Source organism: Hippoglossus hippoglossus, chromosome 11, assembly GCF_009819705.1.
Source record: "Hippoglossus hippoglossus isolate fHipHip1 chromosome 11, fHipHip1.pri, whole genome shotgun sequence".
Lineage (NCBI taxonomy): Eukaryota > Metazoa > Chordata > Actinopteri > Pleuronectiformes > Pleuronectidae > Hippoglossus > Hippoglossus hippoglossus.
In genome coordinates, this window is record NC_047161.1 from 899773 (window position 1) to 914857 (window position 15085).

A 15085-nucleotide genomic window follows, 5' to 3' on the forward strand; every position below is an offset into this window, starting at 1 on the left:
CTTAAGTCAGAAAATAATTCGTTTTTAATACAAATGCATCTACAAATGTTTTTCTTTGAATCCAAAGCGTCTCTTTCCTCTGCTTGTGGATCCCTCTCCTGCTGAGTCGTCCCCACTGGTTCTAACACCCACATGTTGTCTGTTCCAGTCGTCCCACACACATCCTGCAGGAGTCGATGCTACCAGCCCTACGACGAGGTCCCAGGATGCAGATGTGATGAGAACTGCATCGCCAGCAACAGCTGCTGCCATGACTACCACGACATCTGCAAAGCCACATGTGAGGAGAAGCAGTTTCCTGAGTCCTAATTATCACAGACGGAGCTTTGTGCTCTTCTGTAAAATAGTGTTTGGCTCCTGTGAGGGTTACGAAACCTCCGGCCCCCGACAGGCCAGTTTAAAAGCAGAGAAAAGATGGTGGTTCCCTAACTGCATGACTGTCCCTTGCAGCCGAGCTGTGGGACTGCACCAAGCTGCGATGTGGAGAGACCCGGCTGAAGCAGAGCAACTGTCACTGCTCCGATGACTGTGTGTCTGCAGGAGACTGCTGCAGCAACTACAAACATGTCTGCCACGGTGAGCGAGCACAAACAATGACGAGCAGAGTCACAGTATGAGTCGGTTTGATCCCAGGGAAGAACGAGGTTCACGGTCAGATTTCCTAATTCTTTCAGTCTAAACCCTCAAAGCGCTCACACACAAATAGCTTGTGCTCAAATACCTTGTTACTTGCACTCAGACTTTCTATCTTTTCAATAAATGTTAATTCCACAGTTGGATCCTGACATTCAGTGTAAGTGTTGTGTGTTGTTGTTGTTGTCGCTCTGCTGCAGGAGACACAACCTGGCTGCAGGAGGAGTGTGACGACCTGTCCACCCCCACATGTCCAGCACAGTAAGGTTTCTCAGTTGTTCTCTGTTTCCATCTCGACTTCTATAAATCTCAGCTTTTTAAAAGACCGGATGTTTTATTGAGGATGTTTTCAGTTATTCAAAGAGAAACCAAATTGAGACACTTTGCAAGATGTTTATTCACAAACTCGACACAACTCAGAAATTCCCATTTCTTTCATATAATTCCAATACTTTGAGATAGAACACACAATCAATATCATCAGCAAATGCATTTCTTACCCCATCAGTGTATTTCTGTGATGAATTCCAGCTTCAAGCAGCAGCCGCTGCTCCTCGTCTCCTTGGACGGCCTGAGGGCTGAGTATCTGCAGACGTGGGGGTCGCTCATCCCGGTTCTGGACAAACTCAGTGAGTGTCTTTCCGTCCTCCTCTGAACAGGAACTGTGAGGATAGCTTCTGCTGACGGATAAATTATCAAATTAACATTTGGCTTGACTTTCGAGTGACCTTTCAGATTCTCATAAATTCAGGATTCAGGACACATGCCCAGACACCAGTAGGTGAGGCTGCTGTGTAAGTTCTGAGGAAGCCTCTGAGTCATGGGAAACTAATGAAAAACTTATCAAATTCAGGTTAGATTAAACTCCAAACATCATTAGTGCAGACAGAATCTGGATGAATCATCTGGTCCTCATCTTATCGTCTGAGCAGGCACTGAACCATTCAGTGGTTCAGCTCGACTTTAAGAAGAAGCCTTTGTTGCATTGAATGTTCTTCAGCGATGAATTATGATGCTCATGTAGCAGCTGCTGTGTTTGTTCTTCTCAGGACGGTGTGGAACCTCCGCCCCGTACATGCAGCCAGCGTTTCCCAGCAAGACCTTCCCTAATCACTACACCATTGTCACAGTAAGAGAGAAGACCCTCGCCCTGCTCCACACACACAACACATGTTTATAGACATTTGGATTAGATGTTATTGAGTTATAGGACTGTGGCTTCAATGACATCGCAAAAATCAAGCTTGCAAATGAGCAGATGTTTGAAACTCAAGACATTTCTCCACAACGTTTGAATTGCTTGTGATGGAAATGTGGATGGAAACCAGCTGAAGTCTCTTAGGGTTTCTCCAGAAACTCCCTGAGAGATTTCACAGAAACCATGAATATTGTCTACTCCCCTGAGAGTAGGGGAGTAGGGGAGTAGGGGAGTAGGGGAGTAGCGGAGTAGGGGAGTAGGGGAGTAGGGGAGTAGGGGAGTAGGGGAGTAGGGGAGTAGCGGAGTAGGGGAGTAGGGGAGTAGGGGAGTAGCGGAGTAGGGGAGTAGGGGAGTAGGGGAGTAGGGGAGTAGCGGAGTAGGGGAGTAGGGGAGTAGCGGCTTGTCGGCCACGTGCTCATTCAAAGTATCTGTGCGTCAGATGGTTTTTTCACATCATCACATTATCACAAATCAGCAACAACTCTTTTACATTTTTACTTAACAGTGAAACTTTTGTATATCAATGACCGTCAGACATATTTCTCCTCCGCTCTCAGGGTCTCTACCCGGAGTCAAATGGTCTGATCGACAACAGCATGTACGACCCGGTGTTCGATGCCAGCTTCAGTCTGTCCAACTCAGAGAAAGACAACCCCGCCTGGTACCTGGGACAACCTGTGAGTCTTTTCTGTGGGAACACACCTCCGCCAACGAGCTTACGTCAGTGTAATTACACAAAAATTACTGATTAATAATCAATGAAGCAGAGATCCCAAAGTCTGTGAAATTTCATTCAATTTCAGCAACTGTTGGGCGTGGGTGCAGGTTCAAGTGCTACTGAGTCACGTAATGACTAAACAATCATACTGGGATTCCAATGAAATAAATATGACACATGAGACGGGCGGCTGCAGCTGAGGGGTGAAGTGGTCGTCCGCCAACCAGATGGTTGGCGGTTCAATCCTCAGTCTTCCCCATCTGCGTGCCAGTGTCCTGAACCCCTGAATGGCCTCTCATAGATGTTGAATGCACTAAGTCGCTTTGGATAAAAGCTTCTGCCAAACGAAGGATAATGTTATGTAACAGAGAAACTGCACAAACAACCGTTTAAACAGCTACTTCAGTGTAAATCATCTTGTCTGAGTTGTTTTGTGAAACTATAAAAGAAAAGCATATGCATTTGCTTAAGGAGTTAGATTTCAATGGAGCAGCCAAAGAGTCCCTGCTGTTTAATGGAGTTTAAGAGCTGAACTTGGGTTTGGTCAGACGTGCTGCTTCCTACAACATATTTCACTGAACACGCACATGTATGTTCTGTTTGCGTGTTGTAGATTTGGCACACGGCGAAGTACCAGGGTCTGAAGTCGGGGACGTTCTTCTGGCCTGGATCAGAAGTTAAAATCAACGGCAGCTTCCCAAACCTCTACAGACCGTACGACGGGTGAGTCCGAGTTTCCAGGTTTTATTCAAACTTTCGATGAGTGTAAATGAACAAAGAGCAGCTGTGGTTGAAGTTACTCTTTCATCAGAGTTTATCAGAGTTGGTGAAGTGACATCAGTCAGTTATAGTCTTTCATCTTTTATGTGTTGTATCCTTTTAGTGTTCTGTTCGGCAGCTGCTGTGGCACTTTGGCCCAGTAGAAGTCTCCCCATGGGGACAATAAAGTATATCTGTTTAATGATGGACTTGGATAATCGTGCTATCAAGGCCATTGTTGCAATAAAGTTGGTAAACAGGACCTCAGCTGACAAGAGGCTGTGTAAAGCGACTTGGCAGCAGAGTCAGGAAGAGGTTTAATCGCTGTGTGAAGAGGTTGAGTTGGATCGTTATCACCCGGCTCTCTGGTAAACAGCCAATGACATTGTGTTCTTACTGTAGAACTTCACTGGAAAGCTGAAGGGAGGTCCTCCCTTTGTTCTCACACAGCTTGTTCTCAGCACTTTGTTAGAACCTTTTCCTCTGAGATTCAGCTCCTCATTTGAACCTTCTGACCAATCAGGAGTCAGTCTCAGCTGTCAATCATCAAATAACGAGTTGAAACCAAACTGATCAGAAACATGAACAAACATCAGTGTGACAAGAACGACCTGAAACCACGGTCATTGTCAATTGGTCATCGTCCCATTTGCTAACATGGTGGAGGTGAGGTGTTTGACCTGTACTGCTGCCGGCCACCAGGGGGCGATCGTGATAATTTGCCTTCACCTTTGGGAGCCGTCATGTCGTCCATGGGCGAACACAAACGTACCTGCTGCATTAGTCTCTGTGTGTTTTCTTCTCAGTAAAGTGCCGTTTGAAGAAAGAGTGTTCACTGTGCTGAAGTGGCTGCAGCTGCCTGATGAAGAACGGTTGGTTCTTCTTCTTCACTCCGCACAGACTCCACTTCCATCCCATGTCTTTTATTCATGTTTAATTCTCTGTATTTGGTATTTTAATGCCAAGGGTGAGTAAAAACCACGTTTCCCCTCCAGGCCGGACTTCTACACTCTGTATCTGGAGGAGCCGGATAAATCTGGACACAGCTTCGGCCCTGTGAGCGGGGGGGTGAGTTGTCCTCTCGTAACGACCTGCTGAAATAGACATCAAACTGAAATAGCTCCCGTCCTCTTTGTGTCGGAGCCGCAGACCCATTAGCCTCACGCTTCCCGAAATCACAGATCATTATTACGTCTGAAGTCCCCTAATAAAAAATTACTTTGGAAATGAAACCATTAGAATCACATCAACAGAGTCTTTATGAGTCTTTATGAGACTTAATGAGACTTTATGAGACTTTATGAGACTTTATGAGACTTTATGAGTAGCTCACACAGTCCAGATCGCTGAATCACTAATGACACACACACAGTCACACACACACACCCACACACACACACACACCCACACACACACACACTCACACACACCCACACACACACACACACACACACACACACACACACACACACACACACACACCCACACACACACACACACCCACACACACACACACACCCACACACACACACACTCACACACACCCACACACACACACACACACACACACACACACACACACACACACACACACACACACACTGATAACGTCTGTGCAGGTTCATGATTAAATGGAAATATCATTGAACTGTTGAGTCAACTTGATTATTCATCTTTATTTCGAATCTGGGTTTTATCTGGAAACTCACAGCTGATTAGTTTTATGCCTGATAGTTAAAACACGTTCTCTTTATCTTTGTGAACTGTTTCTCTGTAATAGTTATAACAGTGTAAAGTCTTTGCTTCGCTCTCTCTGTGATATGATGCTTTAATAATTGATTTGACTGGTTGGAGGATGAAGAAGGAAGGGGGAGGAGCCTCAGGGGGAAGCTGTGATTACTGTCCTGAAGCTTGTTTGTGGAAATTGAAGTCGCTCATTCTCTTTACTTCAGATGATCTATATTTTACAGTTATGATTTTAGTTTGTCTTGCAAAAAAAATTCTGAAAGTTTCAATACAAACAACCAAGAATTGATTAGAAGAGGATTCCTTCCATCTGATGGAATAGCTGTGTAATAACAAGCCTCCGTTAAGAACAAACCAGCTTCAGGACTTTATTGTGAAAGAGAACAGCAAAGAGCTGGGCCGCCCCTGCAGAACCACCCGGTAGACCCCGTTCTCCACTGACTGACACTGGGCTGCACTTGGATCTGAACTTAACATTTTGTGTTTTACCAACTTAAGTCATGTATTGACACCACTTTTACTCAAGAAACTTAATAAAGTTAGTTTAAGCTAAGTTTTTAAGTTTATAATGCCACTATTAATATATTTCTTGTTCAGTTTATTAAAAGATTGTATTCAAGTGAGCAATTTATTTTTTGCCGTAAACATTACATAATAAGTGATGCATGAATGATTGTATTTTAGTCTATTATCAGTCAAACCAAAATAGTTCAAGAACAAGTCTTTACCTGTCGAACTATAAACTCACTGTTTGTTTATATGGTTTTATCCCCTGAAGCCGTTCACTCCCCGAAAACAAGTTCCAGCTGCTTCACTGAAAACCTGACAACCTGAGCTTCACGTGCCAAGAGCTGATTCACTGAGACCTGCAGCTCATGGACGAGGTTGTTAGAGACGCTTTGTGAGGCCAAGGCCCGAACGGTTAATGAGCCGTTGGTGGGATTTAAACTGCAGAAACAAGATGGAAAACAGTGTTTTTTTATTTAAAATCTATTTTAAACTTTCTGTGGCCTCAAGCTCACATAACCTAACCATCAGGAGGAGTTTACCGCTCAGTGTCTTGCTCAAGGACAGCTCACCATGTTGGCAGGGTGGAGCTGACGACTGGACCGCCAACCCTGGAAATAACAGCGGCCACTTACAGATTTCCAAGGAGTTGTTGGCATGTGGGGGTGATGAAAAGTCTAATTTTGGGCTGCACCCTGTCCCTTCAGGAGTTCTGGTGGAGTTCAGCTTTAATGACAGGTTTTAAGTGGCCTTCATGACACAGTGTCCCAATTCCATGTTTGGATGTGAACTAGGGTTAGCTCACATCGCTGTCATTTGTTGGGAAGAGACGCCCAAAGTCCCAGAAGAACTTAGTCATTAACCATGAGGCTGGACGGGATCGTATCCACCGCGTGTTGTTGTTGTTTTGTTGTTTTGTTAGTTTGCTCATTGGCTCGTTTGTTTTTTGCTTTGTGTCCTTATTATATCTGAGGAAACTGTGTGGGATTAAAAGAACTAATATTTCAGTAACGTCTGATGGTTTGTGTTTGTTCCACTTGCTGCCTCCAGCTGATCGACGCCATCCGGGGCGTGGACAAGATCATGGGTCAGCTGATGAACGGCCTCAAGCAGATCGGCCTGCACCGCTGCGTCAACATCGTCATCGTGGCCGATCACGGTAACACAACGTGGCTTTTACCTGCATTCGTTCAAAACAAGAACTTAACAAGAAGACATGAATGAAATCATTTCATTCATACAATCGGCACAGATTAAACATAGATAATATAAATATAGAATCAGGTAGTGATATCAACTTTAAGTCATGTGAGTTTTTCATACTGTGTTAAATGCACAGGCTCCCCAGAGGGAAATCATGTGAATCCCAGCTGATGAAGGAAACTTTTTTAAAAGATACCTTCCACAGTGTCGCATTAGAGATGTGATTGCTGTTGCAGGTATGGAGGACACGAGCTGCGACAGGAAGGAGGTGATGCAGGACCTGGTGGGCGACATCAGTAGCTACTGGGTCAACGAGGGGCCGTTCGGACGCATCAGAGCCAAAAACAAAGACGCAGTCAGTGAGTGAATGTGCAGAGGAAACATGATCTAATGCTGCTTTGAGAATTCAGATGATACGTCCAACCCAAGATGACGTGCTGCAGAAAGGCTCATTCATCACAACCTCAGTTTCCATTTGTTTTGTAGTTTCCAACACAACAAAACACTGATTAATCAAGTTTATCTTGTTATAAATATAGACTTGTTCCACTGAATTCAGATTAAGTCCTTCCAAAAAAGCATGTGGGCGGCACAGAGTTTCTCCAGGATCTGTGTTGGTGGAATGAGCCAGTTCTGAAGATCAGGAAATGAGTGTTTCGCTTTGTGAGAGATCGTCTCTTTGATTGACACGAGAGAAAACGACCTGAGATTTGCCTCAATCCAGAATTTAATCCTGGAAAGAGTTCGAGTTTGAAAAGTTCACAAATAAGTTTGAGAGTTGGAAGCTGAGCTTAGTGAAGCTGTAAAATAAAACTGCATGTGACGTGGGTGCACATGCAGACAAAGATGAATCTATTTAAAGAAGGAACTAATGACCTTGGGTGAATTCAATCTGTGAAAAGGCGATTCAGTGGTGAGGTCACACAAATAATCTTGAGATGTGGTTTTGTGAGGAAGAAACGTCCAGCGCTCAAAGTTCCCACACTGCGAGTGAAACACTGACATCACACTGTTTTCCTTTCAACAGTCGACTCAGCCGGACTTGTTGCAAACATGACCGTAAGTTAACCACGTTCAACTACTTACCTACTACTCAACTACTACTTCAACAACATCTGGATCAATGGATTTAAATAACCTCTACCCAGGTGTTAGTTTTCATAACAATATTTGAAAATAAAAAGCATTTTTATAATGTAAGAAACAAACGACATGTGTCCAATTGAAATCAAGTTATTAAACGTGTTTTTTGTTTTGTGATCTCAGTGTAAGAAACCAGGGCAAAAGATCAAACCGTACCTGAAGGCCAATCTTCCGAAGCGCCTCCACTTCGCCAACAGCCGTCGCATCGAAGACGTCAACGTCCTGGTGGAAGCAAAATGGCTGTTTGAGAGGTATTTCTGTCGGCAGATACTTTTCTATACGTGTGGTCTATAAGCTTGTCTTCAAAACCTGCCCCCTGCTGTTCACGTGCATATGGCATACAAATATCTGACGGGATTCAGACTTTCAGTGATTATGAGCAAAAGTCGTCGCTCTGCAAAGAGTTCAAAGATGTTGTAGATTAGATGGAGCCCGTAAAAGCTGAACTGGTGGGGGGGTTGAGCCAGAGTGGCACAGAACCTTCGGCTGAGCCATGATAAATTAGAGACCCCCCCGCTTGAACTTAGATCATCATGTTACTCACATCCTGGAGCCTGACCGACCTCCTGAGAGGGAGCACTCACCTCTCTCCTACGCACTCTGTGAGTGTTTGGCTGAAACCTCTGTGTCTCCTCAGATATCCTGGATCCCTCTCATTCTGCTCCGGTGGAACCCACGGCTATGACAACGATGTCGAGAGCATGCATGTGAGCACTTCCTGTTCTCTTCTCTGCAACTCGTCAACAGCAAAGTCGCACTTAAACCTCTAAAATATATCTCTGCCATTGTTAAACTACACCTTGTTTATGTGGATTTATCGCAGTTCTTCCATAAGTTATTGGTCACCATGGCTACTGCAGCTGTTTGGAACGTCTTCCTTCTTCTTTTTCTTGCAGGCCATGTTTGTCAGTTATGGACCAAAGTTTCAGAATCAAACAGAAATCGAACCTTTCTCCAACATCGAGCTGTACAATCTCATGTGTGGTGAGTAGAGTTCAAACCTCCAGCGAGACCTTTCAATCACACTGCACTAGATCAGTGATAAGGATAAATGTCTCAAAACACAGAAAGGGTTTTACAGACAGAGATAAAAACAGCGTCACACTGTAAAAAACAACAAGATGAAACCTGAATGAAACCAAGTGTAAGATTAAAACACATAATTCACCATAACAAAAGGGCAGGTTTCGAGGAGTGAACACGAGCTTACATCAGGTGTGAAGCGGTGCCAAGAGTTTTCAATGTCGTCAATTTACTGCACCAACTTGTTAAAAATAGAAAGTACATATCTGCCATATTTGTCTGAAGTATCACAGACATGTTCCTGCAGACGAGCGTGAACGTACCTGTACCTGCCTGTTACACTCTGTTAGACACGCTTCCCTGCGGTGACGCTGGCTGCAGCTTCTCTGACCTGCAGGAACCCAGCCGCTGCAAACACAGACCTGCTGCTGGACTCGGCCACAGGTTCAACAACTCCCTTGTGTGGATGAGTCGTCTCTTCTGCAGAGCTTCTGCTCACATGTCCACACTGCTCTTCACTGGACCCTGAACAATACACATGACAAGTGTGAAGCTGATCAGATGAACTGTTCTGGAGACAGAGACACAGACAGACAGAGAATGAATTACTCTAATGATTATTTAAGTGAGAATGTAAAACCCTTCTGAACCATGTTGCTGGTGCACTGACCTGAGTTTGGACTCAAACTACATCTCAGGCCCTGAGCTCAGACTGTTAGAAAAATAAGCTTCATGAGTCTAAAGAGGTTGAAGCTTAATTTCAACCAGATGTGCAGAAACTTCAACAAACACTGTGCAAACATCACGTGAAGGATACATGCTGCAGAGTCCATCTAAAAGCCAAAGTAAATCCAAGTGATGTCGGCTGTGTAGGATCAGTTTGTCTCTCAGGACTAAACATCTGTACAGTCAGCTGTAACGTAAACCACTGAGGTCGAGTGGGTTTATTCTCTGAGTCAAATCGTAACTGAATCATGTTTTCATGCACGGACGATCCGATCAACACATCATCCATCTGTTGTGTCTGCTCAACAAACCCAAACATCATTGTCCTCTGCAGACGTTCTGCAGATTTCTCCCACCGACAACAACGGGACCCACGGCAGCATGAACCACCTCCTGAGGCAGCCCTACTACTCACCAGCGCCCCCTGCAGAGCAGAGCGGGCCTGCTCAGTGTCCGCTGCTCAGCCTGGAGCCTGCAGACCTGCTGGGATGCTCCTGTCCTGCTCTGGTGGGTGACATGGACGTGACACTGATCACATCTCCCTGTGATTCTCTCCAGTTATCGACTGTCCAACGTTAAAACCACTTCATCTGTGTTGTTCTGTTGTGTCTCTTCAGATCCCAAACGCCATCAACAGTCGTCTGAATCTGACGGCACAACAAAGTGAGGAGTGGAATCAAGTTTTGATGACGATTCTGTGTCTAATTTCTGTCATTTGTGTTTTTAATTTGGATTATTTCACATTGTTTCTAGTTTGTTTGCATGAGTTCTGAATGTTGCTCTGCTCCCTCCAGAGTCGGCTGCAGAGAAGAAGCACGTGATGTTCGGTCGTCCTCGGATGCTGCAGCCAGACCGGAGCTACTGCCTCCTGCACCAGGAGGGATTCATCAGCGCCTACAGCTCCGACGCCCTGATGCCTCTGTGGAGCTCCTTCACCATCGACAAGCCGGTGAGCGACTTTTCAACAGTGTGCGATTTGAATACAAGAAACGTTCAAGGGTTTAAAACTGAAGCCAGTCAGTGAAGACGAATCCTGTTAAGTCAGAATCATTTCAAATGACTGGTCTGTTGAGATTGAAGTTTAAATTATTTCCGTAGCATCACTGAAGAACATCGGCAAGAATTTGGCCAATTAAAGGAAATGAAATTCAAAATATCGCTGTGTTTTTTAATGGTTTATATGCACATTAAACACATTCAAATATCTGGGGGGAAAAAGTCACAAAATTGAAACTGACATGGACAAAAATCTTCTGAGTCGCTTCCCTGTAGACTCAGAGTGGTTCACCCGCCCAGTGACTGTGCACAACTTGAATGAAAGGGAATGAAAGGGATGGTCTGAAACTGTGATGATCATCTCTCGTCCCAAAACAAACAATGATACAGATCAACTCAGATCCGCTGCTGCCGGTGACACCGAACTGCCTGAGGGCCGACGTCAGACTTCCTGAGTCCCACAGTCCGAGATGTGACCAGTATGCAGCAGCTGGGAATCTGACGCAGGCCTTCCTGTACCCACCTAGTATGTATCACACACACACACACACACACACACACACACACACACACACACACACTCACACACACACACACACACACACACACACACAGGTTCATTTCTCTCTCTCTCTCTCTCTCTCTCTCCCTCTCTCTCCCTCTCTCTCTCTCTTCTCTCTCTCTCTCTCTCTCTCTCTCTCTCTCCCTCTCTCTCCCTCTCTCTCTCTCTCTCCCTCTCTCTCTCTCTCCCTCTCCCACTCTCTCTCTCTCTCTCTCTCTCTCTCCCTCTCTCTCTATCCCTCTCACTCTATCTCTCTCTCTCTCTCTCTCTCTCTCTCTCTCTCTCTCTCTCTCTCTCTCTCTATCTCTCTCTCTCTCTCACTCCCTCTCTCTCTCTCTCTCTCTCTCTCTCTCTCTCTCTCTCTCTCTCTCTCTCTCTCTCTCTCTCTCTCTTCAGTCAGTTTACCTGTCACTCTGAATCTGTTGAGAAATACTCGTCATAGATTGAAAACTTCCTGCATCTGATCCAAAATGAAACGGATTCTGCATAATCCCGTTACCAAACACACACTGATGAAATCCCCCCCGAGGCAGCGGTAACACCTCAGTCATTATGTTCTACATGAACCACGCAGGACCTTCATCGTCCTTCTGATGCTTTTAATTCATATTAATATCCACAGATCAAAAAAGGTTAGAAAAAATAAAGTTATATGTTTTCTTCATGTCTGAACTTCTCCTCCTCACTTCATTACAACATTGTGTGTTTACAGATCTGAACACGACAGCGGAGCAACAGTTCGATTCCCTCCTGATGAGTAATGTGGTGCCAATGTACCCAGAGTTTAAGAGTAAGTTACACAACACGATACATAAATCATGTGAAAATCCAAAACTCACTTCTCCTCCTCCTCCTGTGGCAGAGATCTGGAACTACTTCCACAGCAGCTTGCTAATGAAATACGCCTCCGTGTACAACGGCATCAACGTGGTGACCGGCCCCGTCTTCGATATCAACTACGACGGCCAGTACGACTCCCCAGAGCAGATCCAGCAGTGAGTTTCATTTCATGACAAGACTCTGATTTCACTTGGGTTTTAGTCAGTTACAGGCATTTGTGCTTCATAAGATGTTTTCAGAGCTGCACTGAAGTCCAGACATGTTCCTGACATCTTCCTGACAGGTTCCTGACATGTTCCTGACATGTTCCTGACGGTTTCCTGACATGTTCCTCACATGTTCCTGACATGTTCCTCACATGTTCCTGACATGTTCCTCACATCTTCCTGACATGTTCCTCACATCTTCCTGACATGTTCCTGACATGTTCCTCACATCTTCCTGACATGTTCCTGACATGTTCCTCACATCTTCCTGACGTGTTCCTGACATGTTCCTCACATCTTCCTGACATGTTCCTGACATGTTCCTCACATCTTCCTGACATGTTCCTCACATCTTCCTGACATGTTCCTGACATGTTCCTCACATCTTCCTGACATGTTCCTCACATCTTCCTGACATGTTCCTGACATGTTCCTCACATCTTCCTGACATGTTCCTGACATGTTCCTCACATCTTCCTGACATGTTCCTGACATGTTCCTGACATGTTCCCGACATGTTCCTGACATGTTCCTCACATCTTCCTGACATGTTCCTGACATGTTCCTCACATCTTCCTGACATGTTCCTCACATCTTCCTGACATGTTCCTGACATGTTCCTCACATCTTCCTGACATGTTCCTGACATGTTCCTGACATGTTCCTGACATGTTCCCGACATGTTCCTGACATGTTCCCGACATGTTCCTGACATGTTCCTGACATGTTCCTCACATCTTCCTGACATGTTCCTGACATGTTCCTCACATCTTCCTGACATGTTCCTCACATCTTCCTGACATGTTCCTGACATGTTCCTCACATCTTCCTGACATGTTCCTGACATGTTCCTCACATCTTCCTGACATGTTCCTGACATGTTCCTGACATCTTCCCGACATGTTCCTGACATGTTCCCGACATGTTCCTGACATGTTCCTGACATGTTCCTCACATCTTCCTGACATGTTCTCGAGGTCTCACTGGAATGAGTCAGTGTGAGAAAACAGAAGATTTGATGATGTTTCTAAGACGTGGGCTTCAGGAGCTGTTTTCTCTGGAGGAGAGAAGCTTTGAATACGATGAATTATAATTTCCCTGTGTTTGATTGCAGGTTTGTGTCTGGAACCAACATCTCCATCCCCACTCATTACTTTGCGGTGCTGACGAGCTGCGGAGACTCGGCCCGCCCGGTGAGCAGCTGCACCGGGACGCTGCAGAGCATCTCCTTCCTGCTGCCGCACGTCCACAGCAACTCGGAGAGCTGCAGAGTAAGAAACCACAAAGTGGCTTCACTGTCTCAGCCCATAATAAGCAGCCCTTTGTTTTCTTCTTCCTAATTACTGTTATCGTCTGTTTCAACAGTCAAATTAAATTTCCATTTTTCCTGACAGAGTGCAGAGGACGAATCTCATTGGGTGGAAGATCACATGTGGTTCCACCAATCACGGGTCAGAGACGTGGAGTGGATCACAGGACTGGACTTTTACCAGGGCAGCAGTCGACCAATCCCAGAGCTGCTGAGGATGAAGACCCGCCCCACGGCCGCCATTCAGAGAAAACAGTGACAAATCCAACTGCATCTATTAATACATGAATATATAGATCTATAAATATATAGTAGATCTATAAATATATAAATATACAGCTCTATACATCACCATCAAGATTAATATTCAGCATTTGTAAAATTCTTCATGATGAGTTTTAAATTGTTTGTCGTTATCAACGAAACTTAGTTTTTTTATTAACTTTATAGATTTGAATCTGATCTGAATTTTATTTTTATATTATTGAATCTTATTTTATTCTTAGTGTCATGATTGTGTGAATCCTTCAACGAGTATTTCAGTGAATTTAAGCAGAAACTAATCTTCTGATCCTCGCTGGACGTTTCATGATCACTTTTCATGTTATTTTGAGAAAGTACTGAATATTTTTTCTTTGCCTGTTTCTCGGTATTTTGCACCAAACTATTAAAACAAACTAAATTTTATACAAATTGCTGCTGAATTCTCTCTTTTCTGTCTTTCAAAGCTCTGGTGAAGCTGAGGACAGTTTCTCACTGACTCAGTCTGGATAGAAACCAGCGATGGAACCTTCCCAGTAAACTGATTTCTTCATGCTGCACTTATTCTAACAGGAGACACATGAACCACTGGTTTCAGCTTCATGACTGTTGCAGATGAAAAACACCTCCGTCATCGGGAGGTGTTTTTATATGTCTGCTCACTGAGAGCAGACAGAAACGTGTTCTTTAACCACAAGCTCACGTCAGCCAACGTTTACCTCATGACTGTAATTACGCACATGAAGTCACAATATCTCAGATACGATCGGGAGCCGTCTTGCACGGAGCCGTGATATCGAGGTGCGGTCGATTTATGCAAGCTCCAAACCAATCAGGAGTCAGGAGTCTCAGCTGTCAATCATCATCGTTTTTCTATCATCAATTAACTAATTAAAACCAAACTGATCAGAAACATGAACACTGTACAAACATCAGTGTGATAAGAACTCTATCCGTGTCCCACCTGCTAACATGGAGGAGGCTGGGCTTATGACCTACACTAAGTTCTAAAAACATCATATCATCATATTTCTGTGTATTTATCAAATTATTTTTTCTATTTTTGCTTCTTTATTCCATATAAGAGAGAGATTTTATGTCCCTTTAAATTGAATTGAATGTATTTAGTTTTGTCCTCTCTGGACTTCCATACAACCTCCCACACGCCTCCTTGATGACGTCACATTCTTCTCATGTTTAACCTGGAAAACACACAAAGAATGTGACGTCATCGGTACAGTAAGTTTCTCTAGTG

At 44.4% G+C, this 15085-nt stretch overlaps 1 protein-coding gene across 1 annotated transcript in view; it reads left to right on the plus strand.

The window, feature by feature from the left end:
• The window catches only part of LOC117771071 (venom phosphodiesterase 1), a 17315-nt gene extending 2898 nt beyond the window's left edge, over positions 1-14417 (plus strand). The window contains exons 3-25 of the mRNA XM_034601088.1: positions 149-280; positions 451-576; positions 834-894; positions 1165-1262; positions 1683-1762; positions 2389-2508; positions 3163-3272; positions 4115-4180; positions 4304-4376; positions 6612-6720; positions 7001-7123; positions 7792-7823; positions 8031-8158; positions 8545-8614; positions 8804-8891; positions 9991-10163; positions 10274-10319; positions 10451-10605; positions 11043-11178; positions 11927-12004; positions 12077-12209; positions 13375-13531; positions 13655-14417. Coding sequence (XP_034456979.1) covers positions 149-280; positions 451-576; positions 834-894; positions 1165-1262; positions 1683-1762; positions 2389-2508; positions 3163-3272; positions 4115-4180; positions 4304-4376; positions 6612-6720; positions 7001-7123; positions 7792-7823; positions 8031-8158; positions 8545-8614; positions 8804-8891; positions 9991-10163; positions 10274-10319; positions 10451-10605; positions 11043-11178; positions 11927-12004; positions 12077-12209; positions 13375-13531; positions 13655-13828 — 2468 coding nt within the window. The 3' untranslated portion in view covers positions 13829-14417. The remainder of the gene's footprint in view (positions 1-148; positions 281-450; positions 577-833; positions 895-1164; positions 1263-1682; positions 1763-2388; positions 2509-3162; positions 3273-4114; positions 4181-4303; positions 4377-6611; positions 6721-7000; positions 7124-7791; positions 7824-8030; positions 8159-8544; positions 8615-8803; positions 8892-9990; positions 10164-10273; positions 10320-10450; positions 10606-11042; positions 11179-11926; positions 12005-12076; positions 12210-13374; positions 13532-13654) is intronic.
• Positions 14418-15085: the final 668 nt, after the last annotated feature.